This window comes from Dendronephthya gigantea, unplaced genomic scaffold (assembly GCF_004324835.1).
Source record: "Dendronephthya gigantea isolate DGI-Jeju-01 unplaced genomic scaffold, DenGig_1.0 000044F, whole genome shotgun sequence".
Classification (NCBI taxonomy): domain Eukaryota; kingdom Metazoa; phylum Cnidaria; class Anthozoa; order Malacalcyonacea; family Nephtheidae; genus Dendronephthya; species Dendronephthya gigantea.
In genome coordinates, this window is record NW_021163054.1 from 303,145 (window position 1) to 319,023 (window position 15,879).

The 15,879-nt window shown below is 38.6% G+C and overlaps 1 protein-coding gene and 1 pseudogene across 1 annotated transcript; one reads left to right on the plus strand and one right to left on the minus strand.

The window, feature by feature from the left end:
* Positions 1 to 483: 483 nt before the first annotated feature.
* Positions 484 to 3,829, minus strand: LOC114527374 (zinc finger MYM-type protein 1-like). The gene is made up of 3 exons (XM_028549008.1): positions 3,477 to 3,829; positions 3,226 to 3,366; positions 484 to 3,108 (listed from the first exon to the last, which is right to left on the minus strand). The coding sequence occupies exons 1-3, from the start codon at positions 3,681 to 3,683 to the stop codon at positions 484 to 486; spliced, it is 2,973 nt and encodes a 990-aa protein (XP_028404809.1). The 5' UTR covers positions 3,684 to 3,829.
* On the plus strand, positions 3,776 to 5,486 carry LOC114527375 (annotated as a pseudogene).
* The last annotated feature ends 10,393 nt before the right edge of the window (positions 5,487 to 15,879 follow it).

The following is a 15,879-nucleotide window of genomic DNA, read 5'->3' on the forward strand; positions in this document are numbered from 1 at the left end:
GATGAGAAAAGCACAGCAGATGAAGAGGTCTATGATGAAGCTAGTGATCCTGAATGGTGCAAAAATGCGGAGGATTTAGTCGAAGGGGATTCTATCGAGTCTAACTCCAGAACAAATGTCAGGTTAATATGTGAAAACATTCTTTTTATTAGGTTTGCTTATACCATCCTTAAGCTTGGCATTTTGAGGAAGGTAACCGAACATACGTACATATGCTAAATCATTTATAATTATAGGGTGGATCCAGGGGCGAAGCGAGTGTCATTGTTTTGGGGGGGTGCACGACCGCATTTTGCCGATAAAAGGGCGTGGCTAAGTGCGCAATTAGGGCGTGGTCGAAGGTGATATAAAAGGCAATAACTCCCAAGTAAAATATTTTATTCATGTGATTCCTAAATTTAAAACTTCTAAAATGTTGAAACGTGTGTGCATTTTATAAAATTTCCCACTACAGTATATACAGACATACAGTTCTAGTCTTCTCTATGATATGGAAATGGAGACCCGACGTTGTTTTAAAGCTGCCCAAGCTGTAGCCATTCGGGAAATGCTTATGCTATCTGTGATATCTTTTTCACAAGCCATTAGTAGCAGTTCTTCCAGTCGTTCATCGCGCATCGTTGATCTGCACAGGGTTTTCACAAGCTTTAACTTGCTAAATGTTCTTTCGTCTTTCGCTACAGTAACTGGTGCAGTAAGAGCTAGGCGATAAGCCTTGTTCGTCAAGGGAAACACTGACTTCTGTTTCTCTGATATTTCGCCTGCCTCAGAAATATTTTTAACGTCGTTGTGATTGTCAGCTAGGTGCACCTTGAAAACTTCAATTTCTGCCATTAGAGCTTCTGCGTCTGGTCGTTGGTCTCGTGGGAAAAATTCTCCGAAGTCTTTAAACGATTCCAGTGGAACCTTGCCTTTGGAAGGATGCAAAACATCGATCAGTGGACCAGTCGTTTCTTTGGAACTGTTGTACACTTCTTTGTAGCGGGTGATCTGAGTATCCAATACTGCTTTAAATTCTTTCCGGTAAAAGGACTCCAGGCTTAGTGCTACAGTATTAGAGGGGTTGTCATCGATTCTTCGAGGTGGTTTTCTGAGGCGATGATGGCGTCGGAAATCACTCTCTACATCCACACCAAGCCGTTCTGCGAACACAGTTGCTGCTTGAATTTCTGCATTCATTGCATCACTGTCGTTGGCCACGCTTTCCAAGCTTTTTATGGTTGATTCCATAATTGTAATTGCGTCAATGATGTTAAGTTCCTCTTTCTGAAGGATCTCCGTCATTCTCTTCGTTTTGTACATTATGTTTTTCATAAACATTATGCACACGATGAAATCGAATTGAGTGATTTTGGCCAACAAACCCGAGGAAGCCGTTTTTGTCTTACCATCAGTTGAACGTTCTTTAAGATCCGTCAATGATTTCAAGATTGCTTCGTACGTCGACCACACAGCCTTGATCGATTCCGCTCGAGCCACCCAGCGTGTCTTGGACAGGTTCCTTAGCTGCAACGGGTTATCGATATCTGCATCATCGATGTGCTCTTTAAGCGATGAAATGCGCTTGGTACTGCTCGTGAAGAAAACATACAATTCCTCGAGTACGTTGAACAACTCAGTTATAATAGCGCTTGCTTCACAACTGTGTTCAATTACCGTGTTTGAACGGTGTGCTAAGCATGGCATATATGGAATTCTTCTTCCAAGCTTATCTTGAATCTTCTTTTGAACTCCATTGAATCTTCCAGACATTGAAGCTGCGTAGTCGTAGCTTTGGAAGCATAGATCGTCTAAATTGATCTCATGCTTATTTAGCGCCTCGATGATCTCCCTAGCTCCTCCTTCCCCCGTCTTGTCTTTGGCTTCCGTCAGTGACATCAATCGTTCTCTTGGCTGACCGTTGGCATCCACGTACCGACAAGCAAGTGCAAGGCGATCTTTGTGTGAAACATCTGGCGTTGTATCAGCCATGACCGAGTACATGTGGGCTTCTTCAATTTCTTTGGCAATCTGTTTTTGCAATTGGTGGCCAATTAGTTGAATAAATTCGTTTTGGGAGTGTGCACTTAGATATGTTATGCGGTATGGTCGCATCCGGGTAGTGTTGAACCAGGCTTTTAAATCGGGACAATGTCTGGCCATCATCATCACAATCTGCTGGAAATTTCCTTCTTTGTCATCTCCGTGACCTCTAAACGCGATACTTTGGCGTCCGAGTGTTTTCGTTACGTCGAGCAGTATCTCAACAATCTTCCTGTTGTGGATTAGGTCTTCCTCTTCCTGGATGAGAGCCTGACGTCTGGCCTTAGAAAGCAGTACATCGACGTGTCCAGACGTTTTCACAAAATTTGCATACGCCAGGACGGCACTTTTGTGACTCGTAGATGAGAAGTGTGTTGCTAACTTCCCAGGCTTCGCCTTCCCACAGCTCTTAAATTTATGCCATGTGCGCACTCCTTCTGTACTCCAAGCACTTTCCGCTTTCTCCATCCCTGGACCACTGCTAAACAGAGAACATACAAAGCAAAAGGCAGCATCTTTTGATATGCTATATTCCAGGTGAGGGTAATCTTTGTACCAGGATGGATTAAACCTGGACTGCTTGTGGCCTTCTCTCATAACGTCGGAGGCACTTGGGTTGGTTGGATATGCCTGTAAATGCGGTTGATTCGGACCGATTTGTATCAGGTACGTTTTTTGACTGTCTGTCAGATGCCTTGATCGCAATGCAGGATCCAATGGTGGAATTGCAGGGGAAAAATAATTCTCATTGCTATCTTCGAGTGTCATCTTCTCCTTTTCAATGTTTTTGAGAACTTGAGATGATCTTTTAACAAGCTCGCTTGCAGTTTCCCTAACTTGATCAGCAGTTTCGACCACTTTGCTCAGAAAATGTTCCTGATTGGGATTATCAGCCGATGCAACTTCGTCCATAATTCCTTCAACGTTACGAAGTTGAAACTTGAGATAATGGAGCAACCCTGCGCACTGAAGCCATGTTATGTTACCATCGCCCTCGCTTACTTCGGTCTCTTTGTTCACGTCTTCCACGGTATAGCTCTCGACTGTTTCGTCTTTGTGTGATTTGTCACTTTCGCTTCCTGATGCCTAATTCAATATTATTGAAAATTCAAAACGTTGAGAGCTATTTACAAATATTTCATAACAAATATGGAAAAAGTTAATTGGATAAATTTAGTTAGACTTGAAAGATAAAAAAGTTACCTTTGAAGAAAGTACTGCTGTGTCAACATTATGTGATTTTGAGGGTTGGGAATCTTTCTCGGCAACACTTTCGCCTGCGGAAACAGTCAACGTCTCCAAAGGGGCACCAGAGCTTTCCGGATCATTCTTTGTCTGTGATACCTATAGTTATCACACATTGGAGGTTTTAAACTTAAATGTTCCTTTGAGGTTATTACTAATTAATATGTTTGTGGGGAGCTAGAAATATGGTATTTAAAAAACAGCCTTACCTTTTCCTTATGTATCTGTGCCGCCAAGACAAACGGGTTTGCGGGAGCACCGGCCACTTTATAAGATATTGATTTCCCTGCCTTTAACAAATCATCGTGGTATTTCTTGTTGTGTTCATTTCGGTAATCATCATCAAACGACCGATTACAGACTAAACATGTCAGTTTCTCTCGCTTCCGTTTGCGTTTACCTTTGCTACTCTCCATTCATTCAGTTTGTTTTATTCGTTTACCTTTTTAATTTCGCAAATTCGTGTATATAATAAAGTATAAACATTCCCAAAGCAAATGACGCGCAGATGAGTGTTGTGTTTTGTATGCTATATCATGTTTCATAGCGCAACTTTCATATACGTAATATGATATATCTTATTGCAGCGTACGGACCGCAGGTGGCGCTGCGAAAAGTCAAATGTGCCCGCAACTGGCACTGAACTGTCGCGCAATGGCGCAAGCCTGAATCTTCAGAACCCGAGGCCGAACAAACAATTCATTTCTTCATTTTCAAGTATTTTCCGATGCATTCAAATTACTTGTACGAAATTACAAATCAGTAAAATTCATTTTATTTTTGTGCCGACAGTTGCCTTATTTTGCCGACAAGCACGGCATTGGGGGGGTGCAGCACCCCCCCGCACCCCCCCGTAGCTACGCCCCTGGGTGGATCCAGGCACCTCCAGCACTGATGAACCTAAGTTTGTTGTGTTTTACTCTACGCTTATGTCATTATTTTCGATGTTTTGCTTCAAATGTGAAGACAACTCCCCAGCAGTCGAAATGAAAGTCCATGGAACTATGGTAACGGTATATCAAAATTGTGATCACTGTGGCGGGACATATAAATGGCACAGCCAACCTCTTGTGCTCGGGCGATACCCTGCTGGAAACATACTTTTAAGTTTTGCTACGTTATTGGCCGGTGCTTTGATAAGCAAAATTCTACTGGTGTTTAAGCATATGGGTTTAGCAGTCTTTACAGCAAGAGCCTTCTATCAACATCAAGCAAAATTCTTGTTCCCGGTCATACTGAAACACTGGGAAACGTATGTGCTGTCTTGGTTGGCAGAGTGAAAGGTTTACAAGATGTTTCATGGTGTGGCGATGGAAGATTTGATTCTATGGGACATAGTGCTAAATATGGTGTGTACAGCATGTTTTGCTGTGATCTTCAAAAGATTGTTCATTTTGAGTTATTGCAGGTATTTTAAATAATTTTGTGCTATATCTAGCTGTACACAGTCTGTTGGAGAGTTTAAGAGATAATTTGCATTTTTAGTCTAACGAGACAGGCAGCAGCAATGCTATGGAGTTGGCCGGCGCCAAAAGATGTTTCTCGCACTTGAAAACATCTGGTTTGGAGATAAAGACTTTTATTTCTGATCGACATAGAGGTATTGGTAAATGAATTAGAACAAAAGAAAAAGGAACAACGCACTTTTATGACATTTGGCATATTGCAAAATCCATAATCAAAAAGGTTCTCAAAGCTAGCAAAGACAATACGTGCGAAATTCTAAAAAACTGGACTAAGGCTATTAAATCTCATCTTTACTGGTGTGCAACCTCTACAAAACCTGGTTTTGGAGATTTGATCGTCGCTAAATGGAAGTCGTTTCTCCGGCATGTGTGTAATAAACATACGGACCACCCGGACCCATTGTACAAAGCATGTGCTCATGGTGATTTGGCGCCAAGAAAATGGTTGAAATATTGTAGGTATATTCAGTATGGAGAGGCAGCTATACAACCAATGTATATGACAACAAAACGGCACAACATATTTTGAAACAGTTCTATAAAATGAAGCAGTAAATATATGCAAATATATTTTCAGGCAGTAGACCACATGAGAAATTAAAATCTATCTTGCTGAAAGGGAACGTCATTAATGATGTACGAAAGATGTCACCAGAAGCTCAGACAAGCTCTTTGGAAGGTTTTCATGCTACATTAAACCATTGGCACCCTAAGATGCTAAGCTTCTCTTGGATGGGTACATATTGCAGGTGACATTATTGTTGAAAGTTCCGTGCAGTTATCTCTGTAGGTAGTTTTTGTATGTTTTCTGCATAAAAATCAAAATTTATTTTATGTGTTAGACACATTTTGGCATGTCTCCACTTCAATGAGAATGTAAGCAGGCAAACCAGAAAAACAAATGAAGGCTTACGATACATAAAAGTGACATATCCTAAATACAAGCTTGGTGATGAATTAGTTTGTGAGATTGCAATCACTCCCACATATGGTAATATTTGAACTTTACATTAAAGCATTACTAGTCAAGTGACAAATTCATAGTTTTAAAAATTTGACATTATTTTTTTCCCCTTATAACAGGTTATGTTTCAGATTTAAAAAGAGTTTTGTTCAACCTGCCCTTAACAGATATGAAAAAAAGTACAGGAAGAAAGTTCCCAAACCATTATCAGCACAGTTTGAGAATCGTCTTGGAAGGAAAGACACAATTAAGAGACAAGACAAAAGAAAGAAAATGGTAACAGAACTGTTTCCTGCAGGTAAATTATCTCCTCAGAACAATTTCTCTCATACTTAATTACTTATTACCAAGAACTCAGTACATAATTAATTCTCTATGCCAGTTGCTGAACAAGAGAAACTACTGAATGCCCAAAGGGAGCAACAAGCAGCCAAACACAAGCATAAAGCACCAACCTGCAAGAAATGTAACCAGCCAATGAAAGGACACAAAAAAATCTGCTTGTGAAAATTCAAATAATTCAGTTTAACTTTATTTCAGTCAAACATTCAAAATTTCATCATTGTTAATAAAAAAGGTAACATAAATATATAGTCACATAAATATATAATCACTGATTCTGCTGTCTTTGCCTGGCACCTTTATAACCTTGTACATCAGCACTAGGGAACTCAGACCTGATGTGGTCATAAATGCACGCTGGTAGTGGTCGTGAATGGTCCCATCCCAGATAGCCACACAGCCATAAAACAAGCCACCGATAGGCGACTGAACGTAGATATCTATGGATTAATAAGGAAACAATTATTGAAAAATTGATGCATTTACATTTCATATACATGTACATGAACACGTAGAAAGTTTGTATCAAAGTTTGACATGTTTTGCATGTGAGTTTGAAATATTGATCCCTTGCCTTGCCTTGTCATAAAGCGATTCTGATCAATTCACTATACATATAAATAAGGACAAAAAATATAGTATATACAAATATGAACATTGAACTTTATAATAGTTACAAAGTACCCACTCGTTTTCACTCTGGTTTTTTTTTCTTTTATATTTAGTGCCATCTTTCCTGGTTAATAACTGCCCAACGTTACTTAACACAGTTCTGTGAACCATTGGCAAATAATCCCAATGTTCCACAATGCACGCAGCATCCTTACCCTCATACGTATACTTCCCTGCACACTCAAGGATTTCCTTACAGCAATGATATCCCTTGCGCTACTGAGGTGACGATCGTTGCACCGTCCACATTGACACCTATATTGTATTAATAGAGTGCCTTCAATGAAAAGTTTAGTTTAGGACGAACCAAATAATAGCGCAACTCACCATGAGTTCACTGGCACGTCCTTGCTCCATCTTTTCCCGAGCGTCTCGGAAGAAATGCCATCCTCGTCGTCTGTTGTACTCTCGTCAAACTCATCGCCGCTACTAGCAAGCGGTTCGTTTGAATAGGGTACAATAAGAGACGATTGCTCTAGAATTTCATCCTCGCTAGCGCTTTCTTGTGAAGATGAATTTGAGCTCGAAGAGCGTTCGCTTTTCTTAGTAACTTCCATCGCAGTAGCCATATTTTGCTATGATTCTTTATTATGTTTATCGTGCGTGATTGTCGTCGTGTCCATTTGCATACGTCACAAAACATCATACTCATCCCCAGGCTCCATAAAAAATGGTCACTTAAAACTCTAACTTTAGGTAGCTCTATCTCGGTCACTAATATACGAAATTTTATAAAACAATTTTTCTACTTTCCGTCTATCCCTAATCTATCATTTTAAAACAAAAAAAATGTGATTTTTTCACTTCATAGACACTTTAATGCTTTCATTTTGATTCTTTAACAAATTAATTTCAGCTTTCAAGTGTTCAATATCAGAACAAGGCAGGTTGGCCTTAACAATGTCTTCGAGTTTATGCACCACTGGCCAAAGCATAGCAAGCTTTGCTTCAGCCATCTCGACTCTAGTAGCTTTACAATCTGAACAGTTAATGCCGTTACAAGCTGTGTTATCGCCATCATGAGAGGGAATATTAGCACTAGAGGGACATAGTTGATCCCGAATCAGCGATAATAGTTCACTTGCTCTCGAACCTTTGAAATAAATTGACTTGCTTTTAGAATACCAAGTGACGAGAAGCTGCTTGCTCGTAAACTTCCAAGTACCACCACTGGGTGATTTCCAAAAGGCTTGTTCTAAAGCCTCCTTATCGACAACTGTGCTAACAAATGCTTTTAATTCGTCCAGATTCCCTGTCCAGGATAGTTTGTCTTTCAAGAAGACGAACTTATTCGTAGGAATCGCTAACACTTTATCCATATTTAAAGTAAATTTAAATCGATCGAAACGGAGCTATAAAATACACGTCCGCACGTGGTCGTGAGCAACGATGTATGATTGGAAGTGGAAGACCATTTTTGGAAGTGGAAGACCTTTGGGTTACAGTCTTTGGTAACCTGAACAACATAGTGCGCTCTTGTAATGCTAATGCTAAACTGTGGCCAATTTGGGCACTTTGACATTCAGCCACCTTTCGTTGGTAAATTGCCCTCGGGAGCACAGGATCTCCAATTGTGTGAACCCCAAGATGTATCAACTCATTATCACTAAGACCAGTCACAGCTGCCGGATCGATCCTTTTATCGGTGAAACTGCTCAGAAGTGTTCCTATGTTCAGGGGTGGATCTAGGGTAAGTCCAGTCAGTCGCGCGACTTATGTATATTTGGCAGTAAAAATGATAATTAAATATTGAAATTTATCTTGAAGTATAAATAATTAACCCCTTCAAGATTGTAATAAGAATTAAAATCATCGTCCAGTTAAAGGGTTCAGTTTCAAAAAAGCAATATTCTTTCATCCAGAGCAGCGGTAAAATGCAAAAAACTCGCAGAATAGGGTGGGTCAGCCTGCTCATTTGATTGGTCGATAAGCCATTTGGACTTATCTCGACTGATTTGTGGGGTGGCCGGACTGATTTACACCTTAAGAGGGCCAAATCAGTCCATTTCTTGCATTGCGATTGGTCAGTTTGAATTTACCGGACTTATCTTGACTGATTTGCGGGGTGCCCGGATTGACTTGAACTTTAAACGGATTGACTTGAACTTTAAACGGGGTTCAATTGCTCTGTCTTCAGAATGATAAAATTGCAAAATTTATTATTAAACGAGCGAGCCGGGCTCTCCACTTCCAATATTCTGTTATAGGAACGATTACAACTTTATTGTTAGAAAATTATTTTAATATGCGGACATTCGAAGCAGGACTTTACAAGATAACTGGCTCTTGATAAGCTTTATCGTGGAGCAACGATTTTATGTGAGCAACTGTGTTCATGTTAGACTTCAATAGACGAGGGAATTAATCACGATATCCCTGCTGAACATGAAAACTAAGACTGTGTTGGTAAAAGAAACGTTTAACATGGATATAATATAACAAATATAGCAATATACCTAAAAATATAATGATTTAGGAGTGTTCCATGCATGCGACAAGTTCGTTCACAGTTATTCATTTCATGCTGCTTTGTTGTATAACCTGATCAATTTTCAATATATAGTTTATATATCATAATTTTCCTAGTAGTTCCTATGGTCATAAGGGACGGTCATTATTTATACCCAGGGTTGGGGCCGAAGAGAAATTATTTTAACTGCCAAAAATTTACCTACCCAACCCAACTTGAACCAGAAATTTGGATACCCCGCTATTTTTAACTTTAAAAAATTTTTACCCAACCCTGGCGGAAATGGTGCATTTTGTTACTTAATTTTTCATATTTGTACCTTTCTTGACATGAATACCAGTTTCCACTTACGACTCTTCATTTCAATGCTGATAATGCCCAATTTCCAGCATATCGTCCAAAACGAGTTTGGACAATAAAAGGAACTGGACCATTTAATATATTTTGCTGCTGTTCATGGTCTGATTCAATATCAGGTTCACTTTCCGTGCCAAACTCCTCTAAAATAATGTCTTGCTCGCTTTCCAAGTCACTTTCCAATTCATTGTTTCCTTCATCTACTTGTCCCTGCTTTAAAACTTCTTCTACAGTTCCAGTATCACTCTTGCGTAGAATGTCTGCAGTAATTGCACTCAGTTTATCTTTTTTCTTTCCTTTCTTACATAACTTGTTCTCATCAATGTACTTATCCAATTCACATACCTTCAGTGTATTAAGTTTCCCTTCCAATACCAAGTTCAACCAGTCATACTCGTTGTATTCCTTTTCTTTCCTTTGTCTCTGCTCTTCTTTTCTGGTACTTGCACGAATGTTCTTTGTCAACTGAAGGTTAGTAAAGTGTTCAATGCATGCAACAACATACTCTCTTTTCACATAAAATGTTTCCGACAATCTTGTGATTGCCTCTTGATTCTCCAAAGATATTTTACCATTGTGAAACAGTTTTTTAATGTTTGCCCTTGGTTGCCAATCATCTACAGGTCTTGTGTTGCCACTTTCAGTACGTAATGGTGTAACCATCACATTCATGTAATGGAATGGCTTGTCTGGGTCTGGCATAGGCTGGGGTACTCTCTTAGCTGCAGAGCTGGTCCAGGCAAGACAAAACTCACATTCTTTGTTATTTTCATCCTCTTCCTGATTTTCATCCTCTTTATGATCATCTTCCTTCTGATTTCCATTCTCTTCACATCTATATTTAATGAATTCCATGAACGGTTCTCCTACAATGTAATGGGAATCAAAGAACTTCAATATCTTTTCTATGTATGCTGACCCAGGAACAGCCTTTCTTGTTGAAGGGCTTGATGATGAGTTAAACTCAGTGACATATCTTGTATTGAAATAGAAGGTTTTATTATTGTGCTCGGATAGGTAACACTTAATTCTCTCGCCATGAACTGGTGCCCCATCAATTCGCTCAACTAATAGTTCTGCCACATGCCAGGCATTTTTTTCCATTCTTTCTTCTTCCAGTTTTTCATATTCTTTAACTCCTAATGCAGCTATATCATCCTTGGACATTCCCTCAAACTTTTTGTATCTTTCCCAATCTATTGTTGAACCATCCACTATGGAATCACTAATTGCAGAATTGGTTCTTTCTGCTTCATTTTGGCCACTGTCTCCTCTTGATCTGTGAAGTCGGATCCTATAGTCAGAATTGAACATTCTGCACATTTCAGCATCACGAAATTTAACTTCTAGGTTTGAAATCCCAACTCCAGGACCTGTATCTGTTAAATCACACCATCGAGGTTTAACAACGGGCAACTGAAGATCTTTAATGGTTGTTAGAACATCTCGACAGCATGTTGTTACAAACCAAATACACTGGTGGAGTTCATCACCTGATGGTTTTTCATCAAAGTACTTCTCAATTGTTTCCTTCATATTGGTAAGCTTTGTAGTAATTTGTGCAAAAACACTTGCTTCTCTGCTTGGCTTTCTAATGTGTCACTGATTGTTAATGCTGACTCAAGTTCTTTCTTCAAATTATAAAGGCGCTCACTTTCATAACAAGTATAAATACATTGGTTGAGTCCAGTTGCTTTCAAGAGATCTCCATCCTCAATCATATCCTGGTAAAGGAAACACGAGTCATGAATAACAGCACAGACTGTCTGAAAACCTCACTATACTTCTGCTCATTTTCTTGTACTTCAAAGAGTTCTGGGTTCCATTGCCTAAGTCGCACAGTCTCACTGGCCCAGGTTGAGCCACTTGATCCAATTATGGCTTTCGGGCGAACAAATACAAAATGCCTATCTTCAGCTGTAACCAACTTTTCTTCCCCAACATCAGACATAGTTGAGGCTTTTGTGAAAATCCTGTGTGTGCCTGGTGTTTGGTACACAAGTTTTTCTGGCCAATCATACTTGGGAAGGGCCCTTGCTTTGTCGACATCAGTGGCTGTCAAGATTCTTTGATTTCTAGTGTTGGAGAAACCTTCAGATGTTCCTGGGCGTAAATATGCCTTGTCATCTATACTTCTCATAAAACAAAGTTTAGAACTTTCTTCAGATTGTTTCCCAAAAAATGCCATCTTTACATTTTTAACATGGGCTCTTTGATAGTGAGTATTTTCATTATCAATGTCCTCAGCCTTTGGCGGTTTCTTACAGCAGAACAAGCTCTTTCCTCTGTGTTCTTTGCTTGGACAGACCGTAAGCATCTTGGTTTACTACGATTGTAGACAGTTGTTGCACTTTTAATAGTTTGCTTAACCTGACAAATTAGTTTGTAGTTAGCAATGTTGAGTAGATCAGCTTTTTTGACCCTCCTGTTCGTGTACATAGCCAAATCATGTCGACGTCCATGATAAGTTGCCTTGTCTTCTATGCTCTTTGCCACAAACTCTTCATCATCACTATCCAATAATGATGGTCTTCCTTGGTTTGCTCTGGCTCATTTCTCAATTTTTCTTTCTTTTCCTCTATATCCTGTTCCATATCTGCAATTATTGTGCTATCCCATTTTCCTCTCTTTGTGTTTAACCTGTTGGAATCACTTTCAATGATCTCTGTAAGTTTCCTTTTCTTCTCATTCAAATCTATTCAAACAGACTTTTCTGCCATCCTGGTTGCTTCTTTCCATGATTCTGCCACATCTAAGACCTGTTATTAATTTTAAGTACATAGAATATTAAAGTTAATATGTTGACATTTAACAATATGATGTCTCATTGTCTTTGTGATTGGGGTCCCCTTCCAGCAAAAAAATGGGGGCATTTAATACATTTCTTAAGAGTATGTACATTTAAAGAGAGGCAATGTTCCATTTGTCTGCATTTTTAATTAATTCTCCACCTTCAGGAGTTTTCAGAGATTATTACCTTGCAATAATCAGTTTTGACAATTTGCACATCTATTCCAAGCTCATGTATCTGCTTTCTTGTTCGATTAGCACAGAGGAAAACTCTTGCAACCTTCCTGTCCCATTCGGTGTCGACTGTATCCATTATCTCTTTAACTTTCTCACCATCAAGAATCATTCCATCATCAGGTGTTTCTTTATAGTTGCTTCCAGCTGCACAGATCATGCTTAAAAAAACTTCATTTCCAAAGCTATCTGGTCTAAGCACAATAAATTTCCTTTTTAGATACTCGACATAGACTATATAAACAGCAAGACCCCATTCTTGATGCAGCAATGCATAGGTAAATTTATCTCTGTCAGTATTGATAAATGGAGGATACTTGTTTTGAAAGGTAAAAAAGACTTCCATGGCTTCATCAAATGCGACATGACTGCCATCATATTCTTTACCATCCTCTGCCACATAATTTCCTTTTAGCAAATCATGAACCGCCAAAAGATTTTCAATCTTTTGTTTCTTACTTTGACTTGGTATGGATGCCCCATTTAATAGTACTAGTTGTCTTTCTAGAACTTGTCGATTATCCTTAACAAGACATGGCTGTAATGATCTGGACAGATGGGAACTAAAATGTGCTAGTCGAACTAAATCTGCTCTTGCGGCGTTTTTAGACCTCAGCTGTAACTCTGATTTTCTTGGTCTTCCAACTCTTGTGGGTCCATTCATATTTTAACGTATTCTTTTACTACTGACTGTAAATTATATTCGAAATTTTATAATAGGCAGAACCTCTAGAAAACTAGAAATTTGTACAAAACTGTAGAATCGAATTTACATAGCATGCGGTTTAAAATCAACAAATTAAGCGAGCTCTACCCGAGTGCTAACCGAGTCTGGCCCGAGTGATTTTTCTTCACAACATTAAAAAACATGGCGGCCAGTGAAAACGAATTTGAAGCCTTTCTCCAATCGATAAATTTGGCTGTGGAATATTTTGAAAGATTTAAGCAGACTGGCTTTGACGACATTGATTTGATTAAGTCATTGGAGCCGAGGGAACTGCAGAATATGTTTGATATGGTGGGATTAGCTGCGAAACTGGGGCATGTGTTAAAGTTTAAGAAGGCTATTGCTCAACTCACTGCACCGACACCACAAAGAACTGGCAATGTTGACCAAAGTTCTGTGCCTCAGAAGAAAGTTCAAAAAAGTAAGTTTTTAAAAATGCATATTATTAAATTAATACACTATGTGGACTATTTGTTTTGGGACAATCATGGAAAAGTATTTTTTAATCGAAAAAGGCTCTCCATTTTATATCATACATGAATACTTAAATATATTATTGATCATTTCAACTTTCAACGTACATGTCCACATATAAACTAGCATATTTGAAATACAGTAACGACTGTATATTAAGCTTTAATATTGTTGAAATACGTTTTCCAATACCAGAAAAATATGAATAAAACATCTCCATATTTTTTTCAAGAGAAGGCCCCTACCTCTTGACTGAAGACCTTTGCTCATGTGTGTGAGAAGTGAGACATTTACAATAGCTGATATAAAGGAATAATCAAAACACCTTTGCCAAATATTTAATATAATATATTTTCTTTCTTTTAATAATAGCGATTGCATTTGTTGGTGGGAAATTTGTCTTGGGCGAGAATGCTACAATTATGGATAAAGAGCCCTGGCAAAAGTTTACTATGCCAAATGTAAAATCCAAGAGACTGATTTATCACAACCAGCTGACCAAGGAGATTTACCTCTCAGCATACACATCTAAGCAATAAGGTTTCCAGGCATATCTGAATGGTCAACGTCAATTCAGGTGGAATATGAAATGCAGCATTGAGAAACTTGCTAATATTGTTTCCAGTTACAAATCTGGTTTAATCCCAAAAGAAAATATCAATTGTGATCGTTACAGAGAGTTCCCTGCAGATGTCAAGATAGAGGATGTGAATAAGAGTCAAAGAGCAATTCTGTATATCAACAATACATTGTGTGAAATGAGAAAGGAAAAAGACAAACTTTTGAATAAAAAAAAAGAACTGTATGGGGAAGATATGGAAGCCAAGAAATGGGCTAGCAATGAAATTGCTTTTGTTCTACCAACAATACGACAGATAGAGGAGTTGATAAATGAAACTGAGAAAATTGCTAATGATGTGGAACATGTTAGTAATCAATTTATGAAAAGATTTTATTCAAGCACTGTTCATGAGAGTGAGGAGAAACGTAAACTTAAGAGAGCAAAGGAGCAGAGGTCAAAGGCAAAGAAAAAGAGACAAACTGTCAAAATGTCAAAACCAGTCAGGCTTAATGTAGAGAATGATTCATCAAGTGATGATCCAATTGATATTCTTTAAACAGATGATGAATTTTAAGTATATTTTGTTCAATTTCATATCTTCAATATTACATTGTTGTTATTTTGAAAAATTGTTACAATTTTCTTTTTACCCAACCTTGAAAGAATGAGATTTTTTCTTTACCCAACCTTTTACGTCATGGATTTTTCAGTTACCCAACCATTTTCTCTTCGGCCCCAACCCTGGGTATAAATAATGACCGATCCCTAATATTATGGTTATAAAACTTATCCTGTCATAAAATGCACTAGAATGGATAAGCCTACTTACTCAACACTCGCTAGAGTGTTTGAGAATTTGCATTATACTGAAGTTTGCAATGCATATTATAATATTCGCATCTATTTATAGCATATTATGTTTGTTATGATTGGTATGGTTTGTAAATTTCTTGTACGCCTAATGCATCTTACGCGAAGCAATGGAATATTTCTGTTTATATTATTTGAGGATATTGTTTAATTTGTGTTAAATCAACTATTGCTATCATAAGGGGATAATATATGGGAGTACGAAGTTGTGTGTTTTGAAATATGACCCTCGCCAGCTCTGTTAAGAAGCGGAATCTAGTATATCTTTCCTGGGCATTGTGATGAAGCCTAAAATGAGCCGAAATAATCAAAATTCCGATCTGCCGATTTGAAAATTTTTCTCAAAATTTCCCCAAATTTGGACTTATGTTTGAAAAATCCTAGATGCGCCCCTGCCTATGTTTAATCAGGGCCGGATTAACCATATGGCTGATGGGGCGTCCGCCATTGGGCCCGCGCTTTAGGGGCCACGCGCTTTACTTGGTTATAATTTTTTTTGCGTGTGAGTCGACGCCGTCACGCCGAAAGGACCCCAACCAAAGCCCCATGGCCACAAAATAAAATAATGTTATTCCAAAAAGTAGGTATTTACTAAAAGTTCGTTTAAGAAATTCATTTTGGGATCTTGCATATACTGCAGTTTAGACATGACTCATTGCCTATTTGTGTCACTGGAGCGCAGGT